At 52.9% G+C, this 25,578-nt stretch overlaps 1 protein-coding gene across 1 annotated transcript in view; it reads left to right on the top strand.

Annotated features, from left to right (window-relative positions):
* The window catches only part of DIP2C (disco interacting protein 2 homolog C), a 351,333-nt gene extending 326,607 nt beyond the window's left edge, over nt 1-24,726 (top strand). The window contains exons 28-33 of the mRNA XM_034644335.1: nt 98-159; nt 13,700-13,757; nt 15,369-15,443; nt 18,020-18,194; nt 18,697-18,820; nt 21,646-24,726. Coding sequence (XP_034500226.1) covers nt 98-159; nt 13,700-13,757; nt 15,369-15,443; nt 18,020-18,194; nt 18,697-18,820; nt 21,646-21,898 — 747 coding nt within the window. The 3' untranslated portion in view covers nt 21,899-24,726. The remainder of the gene's footprint in view (nt 1-97; nt 160-13,699; nt 13,758-15,368; nt 15,444-18,019; nt 18,195-18,696; nt 18,821-21,645) is intronic.
* Nucleotides 24,727-25,578: the final 852 nt, after the last annotated feature.

Below are 25,578 nucleotides of genomic sequence, written 5' to 3'. Positions count from 1 at the left end.
GATTTTACCAAAGAAATTCTCACTAACTGGTAGGAAGCACAGACCCAGATACCTCCCACGGTACCCTGAGTTAACCGTGCTGTGTCCTTGCTTGCAGGGGACCTCGGGACCTGACCCAACCACCGTCTATGTTGATATGCGAGCTCTGAGACACGACAGGTACGGTGCGCTGGTGGGTTTGTTTCTTGGTTGTGCCTCGTGCAAGGGCTGTCTCGCGAAGGAAGGAGCGCGGTGTCTGTCCGCTGCGAGCACGGTTGCCCGTGACTAAAGCAGGAGTGCTGCCCCAGTTGGCTTGAACCGTGACTCTCTCCACATCTGTGTGGTTCCCAGTGGGGCAGTCCACTTTGCGCTTTGACGAAAGCGAAGACTGTTGCAGAGCGGGCACGGGTAACCAGAGTTGCGTCTCTGACGGTCTGACCAGAAGCCTGTGGTTCCTTCCGTCACCGTTTCAGCTGGGCACCGTGTTGCACCTTTTACAGCTTCCAGCACCCTGCCCACATTTCTTTACGGGAACTGAAATATTGCGTAAAGGTGTTTCCGTGAAAAATTAGAACACGCGTGAAGGTACCCTCTGTGCAGCTTCCCAGGCAGCTTTGGGCAAGAGCGAAAGGTGAGCATTTGTAGGTTTTCCTCAGCGGGGGAAGGTGAGGTGCGAGCAAAATGAGAACCTTTCAAGGAATTTCTGCCCCAGCCCGGAGGACCTACCAAAAAGCCCGAGGTTCCCCGTTGAGTAGCTTCTGTCTGGTAACTACAGAGATGCCCGCTCGTTTATGTGATGGGACACAGAGCATGAACCCTGATAATAGGGGTCTCCCACAAACGACTAGCAGGTGCTTGGTGAATGCATTGCAACGGCCAGACACTGTGTCTCCTCCTCTGCTTGCCTGCCAACGTGGGCCATCCTGCCGTTCAGCGAAGGGAAGCACGGAGTCAGCAGTCACAGTCAGTGCATGGGGGAAACTCGCCCGACGGCGCAGGCGGCCCAGGCGTGTTCCTGGGTGACACCGACTCCTGCATGTGTGTTGGGGAGCGGTTTGTGGAGGCTGAGGAGGGGTCCCGGCAGGCCGTGCATGCACCAGCCAGGCCGGGGAGTACCACCCCTGCGTCACACCAGGCATCCCGGCAGGGCTCTTAGGCCCCATGGACGTCGGGCCATGTCTGATGAGCGCAGTTTGAAGAGTGGTATGGCTGGTGTCCCAGGGATGGAGGCCAGGGGTGCGGCAAAAATGTCCTGTAACGCGTGGGACAGCCCCACACAGATGTTCCAAGTGCAGTGTGCTGAGACTGAGAGGGGCTTGCCCGCGTTCCCGTAACCGTGTCCCGCTTGGAGTCCCCCTGGTCTCTGTGGGCCTCGTTTGAGACTCTGCTGTGGAAGGAGCATCCAGGTTGGAGCCATGTGCTGGCCACCCTCTGGGAGGCCGAGGGCAGAGACGACCGCGCGTGCACCGCACCCTGCCAGCTCCCCCATCTCACAGTCCCACTGGGTCATTTCACGACTCAGAAGTTTGGCTTTGAAGAGTCTAAGTAACCTGTTCCAGGGGCATAGACATTTCCAAACAGTAACTTCTAGGCTTTAGAACAAACCTACTTTACCCTCTGAGAAGTTACTTGGACATGATACATTATACCTTTTACACCTTCAAAGGGGAGAGAATCCCTGTTTGAGTAGCATTTAGGCACTTGCGTCTGTGGTCTGGCCCCAGCCACAGGACCAGCAAGCACCGTGAGAGCCGTGGATGAACACGGACCCTCTGACACGGCAGGAGCAGCTGACGACACGGCCGGCCAGGCACCAGATGTCGTGCTTGGCATCACGTGCGGCCTGGAGCGTCAGGGATGGTCGGACGGAGGGGACGGAGGGGTTTTGTTCCTGGAGAAGAACAAGCTGTGGGCACTACTTTCTAAGGTTTCTGTGGCCGACCCCCCGGAGGCGTTCGGGGGCAGAGCCTTCTGCGGAGAGCGCGTGCGGTGTGGGAAAGGGAGGTGGACGCGGAAGCGCAGCAGAGCGGCCCGGGGAAGGGGGGCCTGACACGCAGTCAGTGCTCGCAGGGACTTCCTCGTTCTCCCGTCTTCCAAGTCCACAGCTCTTTCAAGTGACACTTGTGTCCTGGTGTGTGCTCTCTGACGGTCGTGTGGGGTAGAAGCCTGGGGAGCTGGAAGTTGCTGTCAGTCACGATCACTAACGACCGCTCGTGGTCACAGCTACTGGCCACATCGCTGAGTGTCGCAGGGACCCAGCGAGCTGCCCCCACGCAGGACACACGGACGCCCCACGTCCGCCCTGTACGGGCCTCTCCTAAGAAAGCCTTCCGAGGGGCCCTGCACACCCTCCACCATTCCAGTCACGCTGTTTCGCATTCTCGCCTGTCCTGCGCTCGAGGGCGGGCGGCCGGGGGCTGAGGGAGGGCCTCCTCTGCCTGTCTTTCAGGGTTTGACCAAAACCGAAGCAGACCTGGACATGGCATAGCCACTCCTTGAGTGTGGTCTGTCCCCAGAGCTTCAGCTGCCGGGAGCCCGAGCTCCTGTGTCCTCCAGGTCCTTTGCTGCCTTCACCACCTGTAATGGACCTTCCTGGCCGGGTCAGGCTGGGTCGCTGGCCCAGGTGCTGCTCACACCTGCTTTCTGCAGCAGAAAACCTCCCTTGAGCTGGGAGTCGTACGCCCTGGGGCCTCTCCAGGGCCCACACTACCCCCAGTCTGTGAAATCCTCCTGCTCTCAAGCCCAGTTCCATTCAATATCATCCATCCTGCATGTTCCCCAGAGAAAATATCACCCCGTTTGAAATCTCTAGCATCACTTCTGACCTTTATCAACATGTAATCAGAAGTGTCTTACCTGCTGCTGATGTGACAGACAGGCCGTGGAGTCCAGCTGGTCAGAGTTCAGGCTGGGCCGGCTCTGTGACCTCAGTCTCCCTGTGCCCAGAATGGGCATGGTAAAGCCGCACTCCGAGGGCCCCGGGAAGCACTGTCAGGGCAGCGGGTTTGGAGGCTGTCCCTCCCATGGTACCAGGGTGACCTGGGCACAGGAGGGAGCTTGCCTGGCTCCAGGCCCTAGTGGAGGTGGGGTGCGGGGGAAACAGGAAAGCCTTCATAAATATTGACTATCTTGTCACTTGGGGGGAAAAAATGGGGTTGTTGTGCTAACTTCAGACTATTGCGATTCAGTGATCGGATTAATCACTCTTCCCATTGCTTTGGTACGTTCACTAGGAGCCCCAGGGCACCTGCTTAATCATGATGTAATTACCTTGGAGAGGGTTAACTCGTTCGTGTGTCCGTGCAGTTTCCCAGAGAGAGATTGTGTGTGCTCACGTGCACACCTGGCACAGACAGACAGGTGACAGAGGAGAGCCACGTTGTGGAAGCCTGTGATCAAAGGTTACCCAAATTGACCTGATTTCCACTTGACTTTCTGCCTCTTTTTCTAACACCCCCTTGTTTTCTGTGACCCACGGTATTTGGGATTTAGTCCTCTGCGTTTCTAGCAGGTCACTGTGGAGAACATTTCTGCCTCACATGGCGAGGGTACTGACTCCTGCTGCTGGAGGGGACTTAGTCTCACCGTGCACAAGGGGGAAGTGATGAAATGGTTTGGGGACTACTTGAAAGTGACTGTTACTTTTTAAAATACTCTTTCTTACATTCATTTAATGTTAAGTCATGGTCTCTTCATCTCTTCCAATTGGATCTTTCCTTAAGCACTTGGATTTTGTAGACTTGAGATAGGAAAGAAAAATTTTTCAGCATTTAGAGAAATAGTTTTAGGAGTTAAATCTTATGGACACAATGTTAGCATAAAGCTTCCCTAGCTGCCTTACTCCTCCTAACCTGAGGTGCTGAGTCTCCAGAAAGCAGGGATAGTCCATTAAGTCCTGGTCAGTGGTTAAGCGAGTATCGAGACCCTGAGGAAAGTGAGTGCGGAGTGGACGTGCCTTGGTAGATTCGTGATTTAGTCCACGGCAGGAAGGGGACCAGATGAACACAGAACAGCTGAGAAGGGACCCCGCTCTCGGTTGGCTCGCGATGTGTGCACGATTGGCATGAGGGTCTTAGCAGAACCTGACGTGGAGCTCGCGCTTATTACTAAATCTCTGATTTCTGGTCACACGGTCCTCGACAGCCACCCGGGAGGCGTGTGGGGCATCTGAGTTGTGCAGGCCCTTTGTGGACCGAGCCGACCCCAGGAGTTCGGTCTGGAGGCCGTGAGCATCGTCGTTTCCCTGGCGTTGGGTGAGGCACGGGACCCGCTCCTCCTGGGTTGCGTGCAGCTGAGCCCGAGTGCTCCGTGCCTGCCTGTCCCAGGGAGACAGGAGGACCTAGTCGTGGAAGCATGGTGACGACTCAGTAATGCGGCGTCTAGACAACGCATTGCTTCTGTAGTTGCATGCATTGCGTTCAGGTAGTTACAGATGTGCTGTTCCATGTGCGAATAGTCTTTGCTGGCCTCCCTTCTGTCGGCGTGCGTGCGTCCTTTCAGCCCGCTGTTGGGCCAACTTAATCTCAGCTACGTAATTGGAGTTGAAGAGATGGGGTTGTAGCGTGGGTTCTGTGCATCCCTCAAAGAGTTCTTATGGGTACTTGAAAATCAGATGACTTTATCGATGGAGAAAATGGAATAAAAAGGAAGAGTTCACATTTTGCAAAGTAGTAATTTTGGGGTGAATTTCCAGCCTCCATCTTCCCTGCAAGGCCAGAATCTTCCGTGGAGTTGGTAGCTTCCATAAAAAGACATGATTCCCTTTACTCTGGTTCTCCCCTCTTTAGAATCCAGCCCAGCATGATCAGCCTGTGGACCTCTCCCGAGCCGGCTGTGCGGGCGGAGAGCCCGGAAGCCATGTCCGAGGAGGCCCTGGTCCGGTGCGGGAGGCAGGCCCAGGTTCCCAGCCCCATACCAGGGACATTCTGGGAGCTGGGGAGACAGGCTCTTCCCCTTGAGTTTTCCTGTACTTTCCCCATCCAGCACCAGCACCCCTTAGCGACTCTGCACCTTTCAAACCCATCACCTATTTCTGATCCTCGCACCTCATTCTGACCCCTGCTGTCCTGTCAGGACATCCTGAGACTAGTCAGAGGTGCTGATCTGGTCTCCGGTCACAGCTCTGCCACCAGCTGACCCTGTGACCTCGGGCCACGTCACCGAACCTCCGGCCTGGCCCTCGTTACGGGTCCACCCCTTCCCCTCCTGGTTCTGAATGGTTGGGTGATGTTTTCTAGTCCCTTCCACAATTCAAACAGTTGTGGAGTTTTTGACTAAGTGTTCCTTCCTTTTTCTAGAACATTTTAGGTTCTTCTGAGAAATTGTTCTGTGGTCTTTTCGCAGTAAAGATCAAATTTAAATAATTAAATAAAAATAAAAAATAATGTATTGACTGGATAGTTCTTGTCCCACTGGTGGATTCCTTAAATCTTACCCCAAAGACCTTTACCAGATCCTCTCCATTGGAGCTGCAGACAAACTATAGGGCAGCCAGTTAGGTTTGGGTTTCAGATATAAGAGGAATCATTTTCCTACTGCAAGTGTGTCCCAAATATGCATGGGCAAATGTATGCTTTAAAAAGTGTTATTGTTGATCTGAAATTCACATTTAACCAAGCGTCCTGTATTTTTATTTGCTCCATCCGGGCCCCCTACCCTAAAATCAGACATCCGCTGTGTTCTCGCAGCCACTGTTGTGAGTGCTGCGTTTTCGCTGACAGTAGAGCAACGTGGTTCACGCCCTGCGTGTTCCCCGGGGAATCTCCCTGTGCAGATCACAGCCTCATATGCTGATCTTTCTAGAGGAAGGTGGACACAGTCCCTCATTTCTCGTGGTGAGATGTGCGCACGTGACCAGAGCGACGTGAACCTTTCCTGGGCACGCTGTGCGGGAAATCCGATCCTGCCAGCTTTTAGGGGTTCTGCGGCATGGGGCAAGGCCTAGAGGAGCCTTCTTGTGCAGGGTGGGGACTCAGGCCTCGAGAAGGGGAAGGGGTTCGGCCGACCCCCCGCCGTGGGCAGGCGGTTTCGGCTGGACAGAGCTCCTGTTCGTCCTGCATCTGCTCCCTCAGACCCGCCGTGCATTTAGAAAGGCTGTTCCATCACCTCCTTGTTCTCTCTTCCCTCCTCATTCTGCTGTTGTGCGGTTTTTAATTAAATGGCCTGGAGTGTGTTTGGGTGGGTACAGAGAGAAAATGATAGAAAATACAAGTCCGTGAAAGCCTTCTTTCTTACTGGTCTGTGCATTCAGCCTCTCTGTCCGTATCCTGGTGAGTTATTCTCCCACTGTGAACAAAATCACCACCACCACAAAACCCTAGGAGTGCCGTTTGATTATAGGGTCTTAGCGAAGCCAAGGGCATCCAGCTAATCTTGCCCACGTGGCTGTCCTGTTGAGGCCCATCCACTGTTAGAAAGTGAAAGTTAGTTGAAAAGAAATGAATCCTACGTACTATTCCCTTGAAGAGAAGCATCTCTATGCTTAAATAAACTTATTCTTCTAGAGCCTTCTTGTGGAGGAAGAGCTGGCCACTTGCTCAGACGTGGGCCTGACTGCGGCCCAGGGCTGGCACAGGGGACCTCAGGGCTGGGTGAGTGACAGGTGCCGCGGAAGGACGGCGTGGCTTCTGCCTGGCGGAATTTATTCACAGTCTGCATGTTGAAGCAACGTGTGACCTCCTCCTGCACTGCGTGTCCCCCTGCCACGTTACAGGCATGCCAGTGTTGTGTGCTGGAATGTTCTGCAGAATGGACGAAGAATCGACAAGCTCAGGAACAAATGCCAGGGGAACGGATGGACTGATGGGCCTCCGGACAGGATCCCACAAGGACACGACACCCTCAGCCCTTCTAATCAGTCATGAGGAAATACTAGAGAACCCCAAGTAATAATGTCTAAATGACTAAATTTTAGCTGAGTAAACACACATAACAGAGTTTACCATCTTCGCATCTTTCGGCACATGGTTCCGTGGCATTCAGCCGTCCCTGCCACCAGCCACGGAACTTCCGCACCTTCCCAAACCAAAACGCTGTCCCCATCAAACACTAACTCCCCTTCCCCAGCCCCTGGCACCCCCCATTCTACTTTCTGTCTTTGTGCACTTGACTACTCCGCGTACCTCGTAAGTGGAATCATACAGGGTTTGTCCTTCTGCGACTGACTTAACCTCCTGTGCGTGCAACCCCAGAGCGACTGGCCTGAAGAAGGGGGCTGCCCCTCCACGGGGGTGGACGGCAGTTGTAATGAGCAAAGGGCACTTACACGCGAGCCTTTTCTGGGACCCGCACCCACCCACCAGCTCTTACAAGTTCATAAATGGGCCCTAACTGGTCTCAGTCACACGGACTATGCAGGTGTTTTCAACACCATGTCACCATCTCGGGGCTGTGTCCTTGGAGCAGCCTGTGGGAGCAAGGAAAGGCACGTGGAAGGACCATCCACGTTGGAGCGTGTGTGAGAAGTCCTTCTTTTTTAGGGCTGAGTAATATTTCACTGTACAGATGGACCACATTCTGTGTATCCATTCGTCCACTGATGGACACCTGCGTTGCTTCAACCTTTCTGCCTGGGAATGATGCTGCTGTGAACATGGGCATACGATTATCTCTTCTAGACTCTGCTTTCAAGCTTTTCGGTAAATACCCAGAAGTGCAGTTGCTGGGTCACCGGGGAGCTCTATTTTTAACTTTTTGAGGAACCTCCACACTGTTTTCCAGAGTGGCTGCACCAGCTTGCGTTCCCGCCAACAGTGCACGAGGGTTCCCTTCTCCACATCCTCCCCAGCACCTGTTGTTTTGGGTTTTTTGAGACTAGCCATCCTAATGGGTGTGAGGTGGTGTCTCACTGTGGTTCTAATTCGCATTTCTCTGATGACCGGTGATACCGAGCATCTTCTTATGTACTTATTTGCCATTCATATATCTCTTTTGAAGAAATGTCTATTCAAGTCCTTTGCCCATTTTTAATCAAATTGTTTTATTTTTGAGTGGTGGGAGTTCTATGTTCTGGATACTAGTCCCTTTTCAAATATATGACTTGCAAATATTTTCTCCCGTCTCATGAGTTGCCTTCTGTTCTGTTGACATCATTCATGGCAGAGTTTTTCATTTTGATGTGATCTAATTTATTCATCTTTTGCTGCCTGTGTTTTGGTGTCCTAGCTGAGATTTTTTGTTTGTTTGTTTTAATCAAATCCGATGTTGTGAAGATTTTGCCCTATGTTTTCTCATAACATTTTTATACTTTTAACTTTTGTGTTTAGGTCTTTGGTTCATTTTGAGTTAAATGGTTTTAAATGGTATTTTTTTAATTTTTAATTTTTTTTTTTTAAGTAGGCTCCATGTGGGGCTTAAACTCATGGCCCTGAGATCAAGACCTGGACTGAGGTCAAGAGTCAGAGGCTTAACTGACTGAGACACCCAAGCCCCCCACATGATATTTATAAAAGGCAGGGCCTGTATTCTTTTTAAATATCGATTTCATAAAGACAGAAAAGCTTTGGAAATGTCCCTCAGTGATGGAACCTAAAGAGACGCGACAGCCAGATGCAAAACCTGGTGCTCAGCGGGTCCTCGATGCGAGGGGTAAACGCTGTAGTGGCCGTCATTGGGCTGATGGACAGAGCTGGAATCGGGGCTGCCGGTCAGTGTTACACTGATTGCCGTGCTTCGGTTGTATGTGAGAATATCCCTCCTTGGAGGAAATGCATGATGAAATAGCAGTAAAGGGTCGTGATGGATGCAGCTACCCCGCCAGTCGTCAGAAGGAGGTGTGTGTGTGTGTGTGTGTGTGTGTGTAAGTGTGTGAGCAGGACGGAGAGCACACACTTGATTAAGCAGTGGAATAAAACATTAATAATAGGTGAACCTGACTGAAGGATGTTAAAAGTGTTCTTTATACTCTTTCATTTTTGCAAGTTTTCTACAATTTGAAATTACTTTCAGACACATTTTCTAGGAAACAATACTCATAACCTATCAAGTCCAGAAATTATTTTTCACGTCTTTCTGCTCTCAAGAAGGGAAAGGAGGTGTGTGCATTAGTGAAGACCTTCTGGTGGGAGGTAGCTGACACAACTCCAACTATTTTTGGCAGACATGGATCCGTGTAGAAGGGAACAGCGTGTCCCATGGAACCCAGGATAGAAGCAAACTCCAGAACAGCCTGCGGGGCTCTCCACGTTGCCCTGTGCTCTCGGCACGGAGCTCTGCCGACGTCTCCGTAGATGGATCGGCTCTGCTTGTCATCCTGGGAGGACACTGCCAGCCCCCAGCCCTGCGGTGTGGAAAGGGCCGGGGGGTCACGCTAAGGGAGACACCTGACAAACGCCTCTTGGGAGGGAGGTTGGGGTCAGCACGGAGGGATACGTCGTGTTGAGTACGTGCCCTCGACTAGACGTGATGAGAAGGCTTCACCTCTGTAGTCTTCCTCCCGAAACACACAACCACCGTCCCGCCCTGGGAGAAGTACCGAGTGGTCCCACAAAGCAGCTCGCCCGTCTCCTTGCAGCTGTCACGGTCATTAATACGGAAGGTCTGACCCGCTGCAGCAGCCCAGAGGGGCTACGGAGACGTGAGAACCCAATGCCACGTGGGATGCAGAAGGTCACTAGGCGGATATGATGAAGTGTGGGCTGGAGTTGACAGAGAGGTATCGATGAGGCTCCTTAGCTGTAGTGGGCGTCCCTCCCGTTCTAACACTCATGCCTGGGTGTCCGGGACAGTGGTTATTGCCAGGAGCCTGACAGGTCCACACTGCATGTTCAGGTTTTCTGTGAATCTGAAGTGTCCTGGGATGCCTGGGGGCCCCGTCAGTGAAGCGTCTGCCTTCTGCTCAGGTCACGATCTCAGGGTCCCGGGATCGAGTCCCCACATCGGCCTCCCTGCTCAGCGGGGGGTCTGCCTCTCCCTCTGCCGCTTCCCCTGCTCATGCCCTCCCTCCTTCTCTCTCTCTCTCCTTCGTTCTCTCACATAAACAAAATCTTAAAAAAATTTTTTTTAATAAAATAAAACTGTCCTAAAAATAAACGCTACTAGTTAAAAGAAAAATCCCAGAGGTCTGAAAAAAAGACGTTTTTCCTCAATATAATTGGAATGAATTTGCATCAAAACCTTATGAATGGACAGAGGGCTTGGCCAACACCCCAGTTGGGTGTCCACCAACAGATGCCAACAGGGAGAAGAGGATGCGGGGCTCCTTTCAACCTGACAAGGAAAAGGACAGAAGTCGGGATTTGGAAGGAGGGACGCTGGGGGCAAGAGCATGTTAGATTTGTGATTTTGTAAGAGAAGAAGCACCAGGGCACGTGGGTATTTTCTTTGGACGGTGCTTCTGTTCTGCCTGTTGTCACTCGTTTTGGGGTGATTTCCCCCGGTTTGGAGCTTCCGTGACCCCAGGGCTGCTGGGCCACGTGTAACCCAGCGCTGTTGTGTCACCAAGGACTGACCACAGGGGCCAGCTTCCCCCAGAGGCGGTGCGGCTGCCCGAGGGTGTGACCGTGATGTCCCTCGCGTGTCCTCTGATATGCTTCACCAGCAGCACAGGAAACACCGCGCGGCTAAGGGCCCAGCTTGGACGGGAGGATCTGTCCCGTCTTCCTCCCTCCGCCTCGGCCGCCGGGAGGCTGAGGACGAGCTTCAGCCACAGGACCTGAAGCGGCGACCCCACGTGCTCGGAGCACTCGCACACACCCCGTGTCTGGGGATTTCCCCTCCATCTTCTGGGACGTCAAACAACTAATCATACAGACAGTCTTCTCACGTTACATTCAGTCTTGGATGCTTCAGACATTCTGGAGGCACGTGTGAGGGAGAGCCCAGGCTGGTTGCTAGCAGCACGTCCGTGACACGGGGGGCTGCACAGAAGCTCATTTGCGCGCAGGCCAACGGCGCTGGGTCCCGTGACCTTGTAGCAGAGTGGGTCGTGGCGATGGAAGGTGCCGGTGGTGCTCACCCTCCAGGTCACGTGCGACCGCCGGGCGGCCAGGGCGGGGCAGCAGCATGACCAGCAGGACGCTCCTGGCAGCATCCATGGCGAATGCCATCGCTCGTACTGGGGCAGCTAGTGTGATGTCTTGGTGGTTTCGTGACTCCTGAGCCCGTGGGTGACAGGCTGTGTAGGGCAGCATCAGCGGGCGTGGCCCCGGGGCAGGAGTCGTGGTCGGTAGACTCGTGTCAGGTGGAGGAAGGGGACAAGCGTGTCGCAGAGCCCGTGAGGCTCTGGCAGCGCCCCCAGCCAGTCCGTGAGGCCAGAGGATGTCCTGCCTAGGAAGGAACCCTTTGCAAACGGACCTCTTGCTGCATCGACCCTGCGTCTGCAGCCCCTTGACATCACCCCGGTGGCTGCAGCCTTTCAGGGCAAAGTCGAGTCAGGGTAAGAACAGTCTGAGGACAGAGCGCAAGATGGGGACTTTACCAGGAATCACAAGTCTCCCCCACGTTAACTGTCTTCCTTGCTATCTCTTCTTTTCTAGCAAAAGCCTAGACTTCCAGTCATTAAGACAGGCTAGGCGGAAAAACATGTTAGTGGAAGCCCAGGACTTGTACTTGAGTTTAGGAATGTCAGACATGGGGCAGGGCTCTCTCCACCGGCAGCATGGCCGGGTTAGAGGGGGACGGGGCAGCCAGTGCCCTGAGCGAGCTCGTGCACTGGTGAGAATCCGCGTCGGCCTGGGAGAGGGGTCTTACTCCTCCGGGAGCTGGCTCGGTCCGCAGGATGGACGTGAGGGCAGCAAGAGCAGTGGCAGAACATCCCCGTCCCAGGGCCAGCGGGTTTAATTGGCTCTTGCATCGTGTCACATAGACTCTGCCACGTCCGCCTGAGTGCTCCCTGGAGGGTCTCTGCTGTAGGCGCTGTCTGTCCTGTCTCGGAAGACAGGATTGCTTTCTCCACTCCACGTACCTGTGGGACAGAGCCAAGCCCCCCCCCTCACTGGCGGAGAGCCTGTCCCCACAAGCCCTCGCATGTACCATCATGTGGCCGTAACCTTTTTTTTTTTTTTAAAGATTTTATTTATTTATTTGACAGAGATAGAGACAGCCAGCGAGAGAGGGAACACAAGCAGGGGGAGTGGGAGAGGAAGAAGCAGGCTCATAGCAGAGGAGCCTGATGTGGGGCTCGATCCCATAACGCTGGGATCACGCCCTGAGCCGAAGGCAGACGCTTAACCACTGTGCCACCCAGGCGCCCCATGTGGCCGTAACCTTGCAAACCATAGGGAGAGAGCAGTGCCCACAGCAGCACCACAGCCACGGACAGCAGGGCAGGTGCCCACTGGACGTGTGGGGCTCCTCGGAAGGTCAGAGGCTGAGCAGGGCTTCACCCACACCGTGCCTCGTGCTGCCCTTCCAGCTCACAGTGTGTCTTCATTCATTTCTGCAAGTGCAGAAACTCATCCCTTCTGCATGCGTGCTGCAGACGCATATCCCAGCTCGTTCAGGACACAGCTTTGACTTTTCGTTTGAGCAGGGCTGGGTTTGGCTCTTTTTTTCATTTCAGTCTCTGGGTATTGTTCTCTTCATGTGGGTGAAGGGCAGTCTTCTGTGGCGTTTGTAGCTTTTCCATGCTACCCGCCCTGAGCGATGCCAGCACCCTGTTCCTGCTCTCCTAGGGGGCACCGACACGGTATGACTGGTAGGTCCTCCTTTCTTCCACACGCGACATGAGATCCCTCCTTCTCCACGGGCTTGGAGACGCCGCGTCCCCCTCTCCCCATGCCCCCAGCTCCCGCTCCATGGCGTTCAAGCCCTTTCTCCTGTGCTTCACTCTGTTTCCCTAAAAACTGCCTTTTAGGTGAATGAACAGCATCACAGTCTTGTAGCACGAGGGCAGGGATGCAAAACCAGGCACTTAAAATACTGTATGGGGACTAGCATAACATAATAAAAAATTATTAGTATTATAAATAAATAAATAAAAGCCGCGAATGATTTAGCGAGCTCTGCTTATGACCACACCCATGTCGCCGGCAGTCGTTTGTTTTTTTAAGATTTTATTTATTTAGTTGACAGAGAGAGAGCAGAAGCGGGGGAGCAGAGGCAGAGGGAGAAGCAGGTTTCCCGCTGAGCAGGGAGCCCGATGCGGGACTCGATCCCAGGACCCTGGGATCATGACTGAGCCGAAAGCAGACGCCTCACCGATGGAGCCCCCAGGCATCCCCATCCACAGTTCTTAAGATTAAATTACCATTAAATTTTTTTTTAACGGAAAAGAGTTTCTTTTCTGAATGGAAATTTGGCCGTCTGAATTGGCCAGTCCTGTTGTCCAGGGCTCAGACGCACGGGGGTCCAAAGGTAGACGCCGCTGCCCCAGGCCTGGGCTCTGCTGAGCCTCACGAGGCCTCAGCCCCGGGCAGCACGGTCCCCACGGCCGGCAGCGGGTTCAGAGCCGTGGTGTAATGTTCGCTCCTTTCCTTTTCTGCAAGTGCTGAGTCGAGTCCTGGTGCAGAATCGTTTTCCCAGCTGTCGTGCCGGCCTGGTGACTGGGTCATTGCCTCTGTCTCTGTGGTCTGTCCCGGGTCTCAGTCTGTCTCCCCGCCAGAGCTCAGCACTGTCTGCTGCCAGACCACTTTTTCTGTGACTGTCTTTGCATTGGACGGTGCTCACTAGCAGACTTATTCCCCAGCAACCCGCCCGGCATCGACCAGGTGCTGAATATGGAGCAAGGGAACCGCAGGCTCGAAAACAGCCAACTCATCCTACCTTCTGCTTCTGTTTGCAGAGTCCGCTTGGTGGAAAGAGGCTCCCCTCATAGCTTGCCCCTGATGGAATCAGGAAAAGTAAGTATTGAAGGAGGGAAGGAAGATGTATTTCTGTGTGAGTCTGAGTTTCAGCGTATGAGCTTTAACATTTTAAGAAATGTATTTCATAGAATATTTTCCCAAAAAGTTTTCTTAAATGTAATATTTCAGAACTGGGTTTGGCCATGAGTACAGAAACTCCAAACAACAGTGTTTTAAACAAGTTAGATTTTTCTTTTCTCTCATGTAAAAGAAGTCACGAGAACTCCAGGGGCCCTGGCACCTTCTGTCTCGTTCTACTTTGCACGGATTCCCTTCCCAAGGGTGTCTCAGGGTCAGATGTGGCTGCTCCAGTTCTAGCCCTCACTTCCACATTGCAGCAGCAGGAGACAAGCAGGAAAAGGAAACTGAAGGGGCAGACCTCAGCAGAGGCTCCTAAGCCGCCTTATATGCACTTAAGTACCGCTGGCCAGAACCTGGTCACGCTGGCAGAAGGAGAGGTTGGAAACGTTATATTGGTTCTGAATATCCGTGGGCCTAGCTAAAAACCCAGGTACCGACTGCTGTGAAAGTAGACGAAGAGGGGCAATCAGGGGACAGAGTAGGTCCTGCCACAGTGGATATGCCTTTTATACGAGTTAGAGGGCAAGAAGTGTATTTACACCTAACTGAAGACTTCTTTTTCCTGTGTTTGGCCCCACTTGACATTAATTCCACAAGTGCCTTATGTCGCTTCTGGACCTTATATAATCTCTGTCTACATGAGCGCCAATTAGAGTTCTTAGTACTAAGTTGGTTCTAATGGCAGGACGCTGTGCTTACCCACCCTAAGCCAGCCGTCTGCAGGACGGAGGGACCAGAGTCTGTCACACGTCAGAATCAAGGGACGGGACAGGAGTTCTCACCACCGAGGTTTTGCTGGATCTCAACCCTTCCCATTAGCTGGACCGACATGGGCTGTATTCTAAATTTGCAGAACCGGCTTTTCGCTGCCACATGCTTGTGGTTTTGGTGAAATTCAGAATGTGTCCAGGCCAAACTTCCATTAAGGAGGAGATGCTTGATATGAACATTTTGATACAAGACACTGATGTGCAGGAGAACGTTGAAGCATCACTGAGAGAGGGAGAGCTGGACGGGCATTCGAGCCCGGACACGCCGGGACGAGCCAGCTCTTCCTCCCTTCACGTCACTGTGCCGTGCCCACCTGCGTCTTGAGTCCACACTCGTCTCTGAAAACTTGATCCACGACTATCTTAATTCAGGGCCTACGGCAAACCTCACCCCTTCCTCCATATTAGCGTCCCGTGATGTCACACACAGAAATTAATTAATTGAAACATCTGAAGATCCCTATTTTGCAAGCATCAGGCTGAGTGACATCGTTTATCCTGTTTTCATTCATATTCTTAACTTTAAGATCACATTAACACGGGCTCTGTCATCGTAGTTATAATTACAGTAAGATGCAATTGTCACATAGTGATTATGTCATGCTGTGATACGTAATTTTGATTTAAAGCCATGCTACTTTCTAAACCGTTTCAGAAAAGAAAACAGGCACATTGCCTGAAGGCAAGGTCAGGGTTGATTGGGGTGTACCGTCTACCTCTCTGTCCACTGACCGGAATGTTTTCCTTTCCCACATAGATACTTCCAGGGGTTCGGATCATAATTGCCAATCCAGAAACAAAAGGCCCATTGGGCGACTCCCACCTGGGTGAGGTGAGTTACGGGGTGCCCACCCAGGGGAGGTGACTTATGGGGTGCCCACCTGGATGAGGCAAGATGCGCGTGTCCACCTGGGTGAGATGTGGGGTATGAGGTGAGTATGGGTGAGACCAGATTTACGTTCCTGTCCTCCTGGACGCCAGTCTACCGCGCCCCCATGCCGTGGAGCCACAGCCCACATCCTCATCAGATTGGGTGAGTCTCGACGGGCTGGCTGGAAAGTGACTCGTCACTGCGTCAACGAGTTGTGAAAGCTCAGGTTACGGAGTGGATTTCCATAAGGAAGTGTGCATGGCTCTCTTCGAAGAATTTAGGCCAGAGAGAGCAACGTGGACCGATTTTCCTTATTTCTTGGCTGCTGCGTTTCCCACGTGCTTGCTGTCGTCGCTGAGAGCTCATCGGGAAGACGACGGAGCCGTGCGCACAGAGCGTCCGGCCGCAGCCTAGAATCCTAGAGTAGCAGGAAGCAGTAGCAAACGGGTTAGAAAATGACCGCTGTTTCCTCTGGTCAGGAAGTCAGTAGTATGTGCGATGAAGCCTGGCTGACTCACCTCCTGCCACCCACCCCTTGCGCTGGGCTGCGTGCGGCTGGAGAACACGCATCCTCACCACCCCCAGCCCCAGTCCGCCCCCGGCCCCACTCGGGCAGGCCACCGAGGATGGAGAGCACATCAGGAAGGTGCCAACACACCTTCCCTCCCATTCTCTCCAAGGCCAAGCCGCCATGTGTGCTGGGTTCCCCCCGCCGCCCGGGAGGGACCTCCTGGCTGCCCAGGGTCACCCGCCTGTGTGGTCAGCTTTCCCTCCTCGCAGACCTGCCCTGTGGCTGGCACCTCATTAAAAATGCCACCACTGAACATACGGAGGACAAGCTGGTGGTTGCCAGAGGGGAGGGGGTGCGACGGGGCAAGGTGGGTGAGGGGACTGAGAGGAACAAACTTCCAGTTGTGGAAATGCAGGAATAGGGTTGTCATAATGGTGCGGGCGATTCCAGTTACCATCTCGTCACGCATGCAAGTGTCAGATCGCTCTTCTGTGCCGACCACTAATGGAACGTCTGTGTCCACCCTCCTTCACTTGAATTTCTCAGTCCCACGTAAAGATCAGAACTGAGCTGATAAAATTCCATACAGATCTCCTTTAGGAATTTCCTTTAGATACATTCCCAGCTGAGGCTGGGAAGCACTGTGTGTTGTCTTGGGCGCCTGGAGAGAGTGCTGGTAGGGCGTCAGAGCCCACCTCACTCTCGTTTTCTGACCGGGAATGTATCTTTTTTTTTTTTTTAAAGATTTTATTTATTTATTTGACAGAGATAGAGACAGCCAGCGAGAGAGGGAACACAAGCAGGGGGAGTGGGAGAGGAAGAAGCAGGCTCCCAGCGGATACGGGGCTCGATCCCAGAACGCTGGGATCACGCCCTGAGCCGAAGGCAGACGCTTAACAACTGAGCCACCCAGACACCCCGCTAACCGGGAATGTGTCTTAAGGAGGAAACTGTGTGTTGGAGAGCAAGGGACAGGTGTCAGTCCCCCTGTGTGATGGTGTCACCTCTGTCTCGGCTCTAGGGTTTGGTCTGTTCAGCTCGGAGTGCCTGGGTGGCCACACGTGCCCTGGGGGCTACGGGGCAGTGCAGACAGGCAGACAGTCTCTCACTTAGGGAGCTTGCCTGTGTTTCAGTGTAAATAGCAAAGGCGGCCAAGCCCAGAAGGTAGTCTAGAATCTGACTCTGCCCATTCCTTTCACTGCACAGACCTGACTACATGCAGTTATGAGCATGTCAGGGACTTTATTGGCTTAACCACTTGCGGTCTTTTCCATGACTCTGCATAACCTGCACGGGCATCACTTTGTGTCAACATATCGTTCTTTCTCATTTGCCCAAATATCACACGCTTGGGCTTTTTCATTTCCCATTTTTTTATGTTACATGACTTTCCCTCTTAATTTGTTTTGGTGTGTGCTGGTTTTTTTGTTTTGTGGTTTTTTTTAGAGAGTGCAAGTGGGGATGGATTGGAGAGGGGCAGAGGGAGAGAGAGAGAGAATCCCAAGCAGACCCCCCCCATGGAGCATGGAGCCCAGCACAGGGCTCGATCGCACGACCCTGAGATCATGACCTGAGCCAAAACCAAGAGTCAGACGCTCAACTGACTGATTCTCGCAGGTGCCTGGTGTATGCTGTTTTATTGGAATATATTCCTGAGAGTATGCAAACCATGTGAAAGGGAAAAATAAATCATAAAGCTTTTTAACATTTTTCCAAATTGCTTTTCAGAAACAATCCTTATATTTGAATAAGTAGAAGCAAATTATTACAACTTTGTTCATTTGATGTGTTCGCTTTAAAAACCCTCAGTCTGTTTTCCTGGGCTTCTTGAGAGGTGGACGGCTCCGTTGTTTGCTTAGTGGCTCTATTCCAGGAAACACTTGGCATCTGCATCTCCCCTGAAGCCCGCGCGAGATCACCACGGCCGGGCTCCCACCGAGCGTGGGCGCTGTGCTGTCAGTGGCCGTACTCTCTTCCCTCAGATACGCGCAGGTGAACTCACCAAGTTCTGCCGCTTCCTCCACAGATCTGGGTTCACAGCGCCCACAATGCCAGTGGTTATTTCACCATTTACGGAGACGAGTCCCTCCAGTCAGATCACTTCAACTCGAGGTTAAGTTTTGGAGACACCCAGACGGTCTGGGCGCGGACAGGCTACTTGGGGTTCCTGCGGAGGACGGAGCTCACAGATGCCAATGGAGGTAAGAGCCCAGGCAGGCGGGTGGAGAGGCCAGGCCCCCAGGCCGTGAGAACTTGTGTGGGGCTGGGACCCCAGCCCGCAGAGCACAGGGTGCACGCTTGCTGCAGACCAGCGTAGAAGCAGCTGAGCGTGAAGGAGAGGGTGAGCCGTGTGCGCACCAGGCTCCCGTCACGGGTCAGACCGCGTGCTCCCGGTGGAGGTGCTCCGGAGGACTAGGAGACAGTACTGAAGGTGCGCGAGGCTGGTCCAGGATGTGCACTCCCCCGTGGCACTGAGCTGTGCAGCCGGCTCCCCCGCGAGACCACGTTCCCCGGCTAGGCCGGTGTCCCGGGAGCCCCAGGCTGCACAGCGTCCCAGTAGAAAGGAACCAGGTATTTGCGCTCAGCGACCCCGTTCCTTGGCGTCTGTCTCTCGCTCAGGGGTAGTTTTAATCTTAGTCTCTTAAAAAGCAGCTTGCGCACCGTGGTGCCAAGGTTCACACGTGTTTTGCACTCCCTGTGCAGAGCGCCACGATGCCCTGTATGTGGTGGGGGCGCTGGACGAGGCAATGGAGCTGCGGGGAATGCGGTATCACCCGATAGACATCGAGACCTCGGTCATCAGAGCCCACAAAAGTGTCACAGAATGGTGAGTCGGGGCGAGACGGGAATCGTGGAGCGTGGGCAGTGGATGGCGTCCTGTGAGGGAGAGCTTGGCTTGCAGACCTTTAGCTCTGGGTCTAATAACTCTGCTGGGAAGGAGCGCGCCGGCCTGCCGTCCACACGGCGTGCATTCCCTGAGAGCGCTGTCCTGAGCTCTGCACAGCGAGTCCCGAGGAGCCGAGCTGTGGCTGTGTGGTTTTGTTTCCGAGAATGTGACGGATGCGTCCACACACACACAAGCAGGCGCTTAAAAGTGGGAGCACGTCATGGACGACTGTCCAGCTGGGCGCCGTGACCGGCCCGCATGGGGGCAGGCTGCGACGGGAGGGCGGGAAGAACCGCCTGAATTACAGCCAGCTGCCAGCGGCCAGGCGGGCACGGGCCCTTGGGGACGTGGGGTTTGTCCTCCCAGAGTGGGGCTGCCCGCCTCGCCGGTCCACGTGGTTGGCTGTGTTGCCGGCGGGCTGGCCTGGGGGCCTCGAGCTCACTCCATGCCTTTACACGGTGGAGAAGGCTGCCAAGTGCCTCCACGCCGTTAACCGTGTGTTGGCTCGTTTGGCCCCGGAGCTGGCAGAGACCTGGAGTGCTCGCGAGGCTCAGGAGCCCCGAGGGAGGCACTTTCCGACATCTCTCGTGAGCGGTCCTCCCTGGTGGGGACATGGGCCTGAGGAGGCTCGTTGCCCCTCGTGAGCTGATTGCAGGCTGGTTATTGGTTGCTATTTGCTGCCCCTGGACACGGGCAGCTCAGCAGCGTGGAAGAGAGAAGAGAGAGTTTGCAAACCCACGCGTGGGCGCTTCCGACACGGCACTGTCCCTCCTCTCCGCGAGGCGGCTGAAGCTGCCTGTCGCTTTTGGCTGTGTGGATGGGAGCCGGGATCCCCGGAGAGACTGCAGCCCCGAGACGGCACAGGGCCACCTCAGCTTCCATGTCACTGGCCACACACGCCAATCACAGCCTCCCGTGTCTGTCGTTTTAAGAAAATAATTCAGACTGGTTCGTATAGCCTCCCGTGAGCATTTTCCGTCTGGTTGCAAAAGGCTGTTTCCACCTTAAAGGTCAGTGACGGGGGCTCCCCGCCACCCCCTGTGGGTTTCTGTTCCCGGATTCGAGTTTTTGTGCTCAGCCCTGCTGCTGTCACCCATGCTGTGGTCTCACCTGAGGTGCGTGGGGCCTCGCACTCCCCTCTCCTCACACACACACCCACAGATCGTCCCGCTGGGCTCCAGTCCGTCGGAGACCGCCCCACACAAACTGCTCTGTTGTTCTTCCCGGCCTGGGCTCCTCCTGCAGCACAGCCCTCAAGGCGGGACGCGGGCACTCACATCCCTCCCTGTGGCTGTGGCACGGTGGCACGGCTCTTCTAACCACATCTTGCCTCTCATCCGTCATCTCCAGTGCTGGACATCTCTGGCCCTTGGGAAACGATGCCCCTGCAGCCCATAGCTCCTCCATCAAGTACAGAAGCCTGACTCCTGATACCACGTCATAAACATCTAATGCTATGATAAAGTTACACCCAAAGTGCCTAATGTATGTAAAATCTGTGATATCACAAACTCAGGACGGGCTCTCTTGGGCCACACAGAGCAGTGTTTCAGTGTCATGAAGAGTCCTGCTGTGGGAAGTCGGCACCAGCACGTCTTGGGAACGGACCTTGGCAGGACTGTTCCCTGGGTACACACTTACCACAGCAAACTCGAGACACAGTCATCTGTTGAACAGTCTCCGGTATTTCCCTTCCACATTAACGTGTGTATTGGTCCTACGAAACAAAATGTGCGGGGTTTTTTCTGAATAGACATACCCTTAAAGTTTTAGAAAACAGTAGTGAGTTTCCCAGATACTTGCTGCCCCCAGACCCTCCTGCACGTCCGGCTGGAGGACGCAGATGCCAGCAGCCCACTGCCGGGCCCTGGAGCCCGGCCTCAGCCCCCCACACCTCCTCCGCCTGGGACCCTTCTGACCTCGGCCCGCAGGCAACGGGCACCAGCAGCAAAGCCTGTTAAGGCCCTATAACCACCCCCGCTCAAAGACCAACCTTATAAACCACAGGCGGCTTAGAGTGTAAAGCACTGAGCTTAGGATCCCACACACTGGCCAGACCCAATCTTCTGGGTGACCCACCACTGAAAGATCCCAAATAAAGTACTTCTGGAGGAATCTCCGATGTTCCGGAGGCCCTTCCCCCACACAGGGCACCTCTTGCTGCTGGACACGCCTTCCAGACGCAGTGCTTCAAGCAGTGCTCCGCTGTTGGGCCCCCGTGTCTGCAGTTGTGCGCTGGGTTGTCTGGCCCCAGTGTGACTGGGCCCCATGGTCAGCCCGGCACAAAGCTGCTGGCTGCCCACGTTTCTCATCCTCCCTCCGTGTCCCCCTCCTGCTGCGGCAGAGGGAGGTCAGGACCGGCCCCAAAGCCTCAGCTACTCTCTAGCCTCTGCAGACTTAGCGCTGACCAAGCCCAAGGGCAGGACACAGACCCACCTTAGGGCTTGGCGCGCACACAGTGGGGCTCCCGTGGCTCCCTTGCACCGTGTGCCCCTCGGCAGCGGCGGGGGGCAGAGGGCAGGGCCGCAGTTGGGGCGCCGCCTGGCACAGAGATCCCACGCGTGCGTGGTGGCCACCGTGAGAGCGGGCCGTCGAAAATGCCAGCAACAGGAATGTGCGCAGCCGCTTAATGAGCTGAAGGCCGTGGGCTCAGACTGTCAGGGCGCAGGCAGGTCGGAAAAGAACCAGGTGGAACTCCTTGAAAACAAAACAAAACTGTTGCATAAACCCCTCGCGGCGTGGTGACGATTGTTTCTCTCTTGCAGCGCCGTATTCACCTGGACAAATTTGTTGGTGGTGGTGGTGGAGCTTGATGGGTCGGAGCAAGAAGCCTTGGACCTGGTTCCCTTGGTGACCAACGTGGTTCTGGAGGAGCACTACCTGGTGGTGGGGGTTGTGGTCGTGGTGGATATCGGCGTCATCCCCATCAACTCCCGGGGAGAGAAGCAGCGCATGCACCTGCGAGATGGGTTCTTGGCCGACCAGCTGGACCCCATCTACGTGGCCTACAACATGTAGTCTGGTCTCCGGCCCCCGTAGACTTTTCTAGGAAAGTAAACGTTTTTCTCAGTGTCGCTAAAGTTTGCAGACACGAGGGCAACATTCGCCGGAATGGAGCCCTTGTTCGCGCGGTGGTGAGATTTTCCACAGCAGTCCTGATTGGCATGGGGGTGAAATGTGAAATGTGAATTTACCACTGAAGTTTGCTCAGAAGGACTTTGGATTACTGCCTTCAGTTTGTTGGAAAAACCCATTTCAAAAACTTTCTTTTCTTTTTTTTTTTTAATTATTGGATAATAAGTGCTTTCTTCGTAAATGTGGTATTTTGTTAAAAGCCAAAATAGCAATTAAAAAAATATTCTGCCCTCCGGTTGGGTTCTTTTAAACAATTTATGTAGCGTGACAAAGAATTGTTTTCTCTGTTTAATGTGTCATGAAATCTTAATGACATGGACCTTGTTACTAATTTAAGCCATTACTAGATTTCATCCTTTTAGGAGAGTTTGTTGAGGTACGAGAAAACCTTCCAATTAGATGTTAGCAGCTTTCTTTGTCAGAAATGTGCTGGAGAAACAAAGGCTAGCCTACGGCCTTTGAAGTTAGCATAGAATGAGAAGAAATTATAAATAAGGTGTATTTCGGCAACTATCTTGCAGATATCTTTGTACTAAACTAAAAAGATAAAATAAGTTAACTTCTTCATATGTAATTATGTACAAAACGTTTAATTTATTTTGATCTCTTTAGAAGTATAAAAGAGAAAAACATTCAAGAACATTAAAGTCTTGTAATGTTTGCTAATATAAAAAAGTGTTGTATTATCTTGCGTGGATAGTATCACAACAAATATATATATATGAAATATAAATTCACTAATGAACAAAGGAGATTTTAAAGTTTAAAATGCAGAACTTGTCACTTGCATGGTGTCCCCTCCACTGTAGATAAAGCGAGATTCTCACACCCACTCTGCTGATGCGAGCAATCCCAGATTGCCGGCAGCCCGGTCTAAACGTTTCTTCTAGAACCAGAGACCAGCAAGTGAATTGTTGCCATCTCAAAGATGGGGAAGGAATTTGAGGCTAAATGTGCACTATTTTCCCTTTGCTGTGTGTGGGGGCAACAGTGAGCGGTCTGTGCCAGCGTGTGCTTCCGACACTGAGCGGGCGTTAGGGAAGGCAGGTGGGGGTGGCACTGTCCTCTTAGCTGCCAGAGACCCTTGGTCTTCATCATTTCTGTTAGTGTCCCCCTTTCTGGTCCTTGTTGTGAAAAGGAATGCTCTTTTGTGGTCACTTGCTCCGGGCTGTGTCAGTTCCCCTCAGATGGCCGTTGTATGGAGTGGACAGACTGTCCGGAACAGCTTTAAGGAAAAAGACTCACCTAGGAGCCCGTCACTCGGCCAGCTCGCTGGGGTTCCCCCGCCCGGCGTGAGTAGAACCCACAGGGAAACCCCGTCCCGAGCTGCCCCGGGACTCCTCACAGAGCCACTGGCTGAGCGAGAAAGCCTCCCAGCTGCCTTCATTTCGCCACCTGTGGATGACACGTTTCTGATTTCCGTCTCTTGCTGCTGCTGCCTCACACGCCTTCCAGTTTCCACATCTCATCTGTACACTCCTCGATCGCATTGGCCCATCTGTGTCCAGCCAAGAAGAGGTATCCGCTGTCCAAGCGTGATTTATCTTGTACCTGCCCCGATAGGACCCTGCAGTGGCTCTCGTTGCTAGAAATGCATGACCAAGATTGTTGCTGGGCAAACCTTAGAGTCTCTTTTCATGACCTTGTAGGCAACGTCTCCATCTGCCTTTGCTGTATGCCCTTTGCTAAAGGAGAGTTTTGTTTGACTTCCGAGATCCAAGGCCAATTGTTTTTTAAAAAAATTTTAGTGGCATTTTTTTTAAATTTGTCTGCATGTGGGGTGCATCCTTCCATCTCCACATATTATTTGATTTTTTTAAAATACTGTTTGACTCCATTGCTGTGTGTGACTATTTCTCTACATGCTTCAGATACACATTCCTACAGTCTTCTCCTTCCTGAGGGGAAAAACCCCACCACACACGGAAAAAAGACGTTTTCTTACACACACCCACCTTGTTTAGGGGGAAGGAGGTTTCAGGTTTCAGGCAAGATTCTGACCAGGAAACAATTACAGGATAACATGTGAGGTCTGGCTGATGTCGGAAGCAAACAAGAAATCAGGTATCACTTCCAGTATGACCTTCACCTCCACCATGTCAGCCCCACGTGCAAGGCTGGCCAGTCATGAAAACGGTTAGTGACGTCCTGTCATCTCGCATGTTAGAGTTGAGGTCCAAAGGGTTGGGGGCTGGGATCGAAGGTCGCTTGTGCAAGAAAAAGGAAAGGAAACCCGTTTCAGCAATAAAGAAGGATTGTTCTGTATTAGAAATTGTGCTGTAGATAAATCATTCATGAGAATGTAACAATGTTTGTCTTGTGACCTTGTGCTTTTGAAGTCAGACAAAACCGTGTAATCAGCTTGCACAAAGGAGGGTACACAATGAACATTGAAACACAGACCTAACCCGACAGGGCGGCTTCCTCATGGTGCTTGTTTATTATATATATTTAATCCTGCTTGACACTTTACCCGAGGGAAACTGCCCCTTTTATCAGTTGAATGTTAGCAGCGTTATTTCATAGAGTGTGGTGACTGGTTGGAGAAATTCATGTACTCAACCAATCACAGTTTCAAACAAAATTTTTATGTGCAAAGGACGGCAACCTTCTCGTATGTTAAACCACCAGTAAGCTTTGTACATCTGTGATAACGCCTGTTTTATATTCAAATGAACAAATAAAAGCTTTTATTTTTGTTGCTCTGAAAATAGCAGTTTCTTAATTGGTCCCCTGGAAAACTGTCTGGGACAGCTTCCATCCCAGGAAGGAAGTGACTCCTGCAGGGAAATGGGAAATGTATCTGACTCTGTTTACATAATTTGTTGCATTACTTATTAGTACAGATGATCATACTTTGAACAATGTTTAAATTTTGATGTGGGCATTTATTGCTTAAAAAATTCCTATGGCAACAAATGTTTTGTGAAATGTGTTTTTTTTAATTCTTTTAAATATATCTAAATATATTTGTTCACATTTGCTGCAAGTGTACAGATTCTTGGTAAATTTGGGGTACGAAGAGGGAGCATGAGTCCTGTGTGCAAATACTTTCTGTCAGCCATGTGACAGGGAACCTCTGCGTGTCAGGAAGTAGGCCTAGCTGGCTATTCCAACCCAAATTAGCTTTGTTCGTTTGACAGCCTGAAAAGCTCTCTCTTGCCCAAGATCTGAGAGTTCTTACAGGTTCGTCTCGTGGAAGGCAGTGGCAGGTGAGCCAACCTCCGACCTAATGGTTATCAGAAAATACACTGTGTACACGTGAAACTCAGTAGCACCCACATCTGCACCCAGGTTCCCAGGCTTAGCCAAGCACCTGCGGGTGCGAAGCCCCGGAGCAGCCCGGCCGGCTGGGGACGGCACCGCGGAGCCCGGGAGTGGGCGGTGCCGGGGACCAGCTGACGTGCACGCGGCCCCCAGGTGGCCCTGCTTCCCACAGCGCATGCGCACATGCGGGACCTGCCCCCGCGGCGCCTGTTCCGCGCGCGCCTGCACGACGCTGGCTTCCCGGACGCGCCCAGCGTTGGCTTGGCGGCAGCTCTGTCAAGGTGTGGTTGCCTCCC

The sequence above is a fragment of the Ailuropoda melanoleuca genome, chromosome 15 (genome assembly GCF_002007445.2).
Source record: "Ailuropoda melanoleuca isolate Jingjing chromosome 15, ASM200744v2, whole genome shotgun sequence".
NCBI lineage: Eukaryota > Metazoa > Chordata > Mammalia > Carnivora > Ursidae > Ailuropoda > Ailuropoda melanoleuca.
The sequence above is the reverse complement of the archived record's forward strand: the minus strand, read 5'-3'. Positions and strand labels throughout refer to the sequence as shown.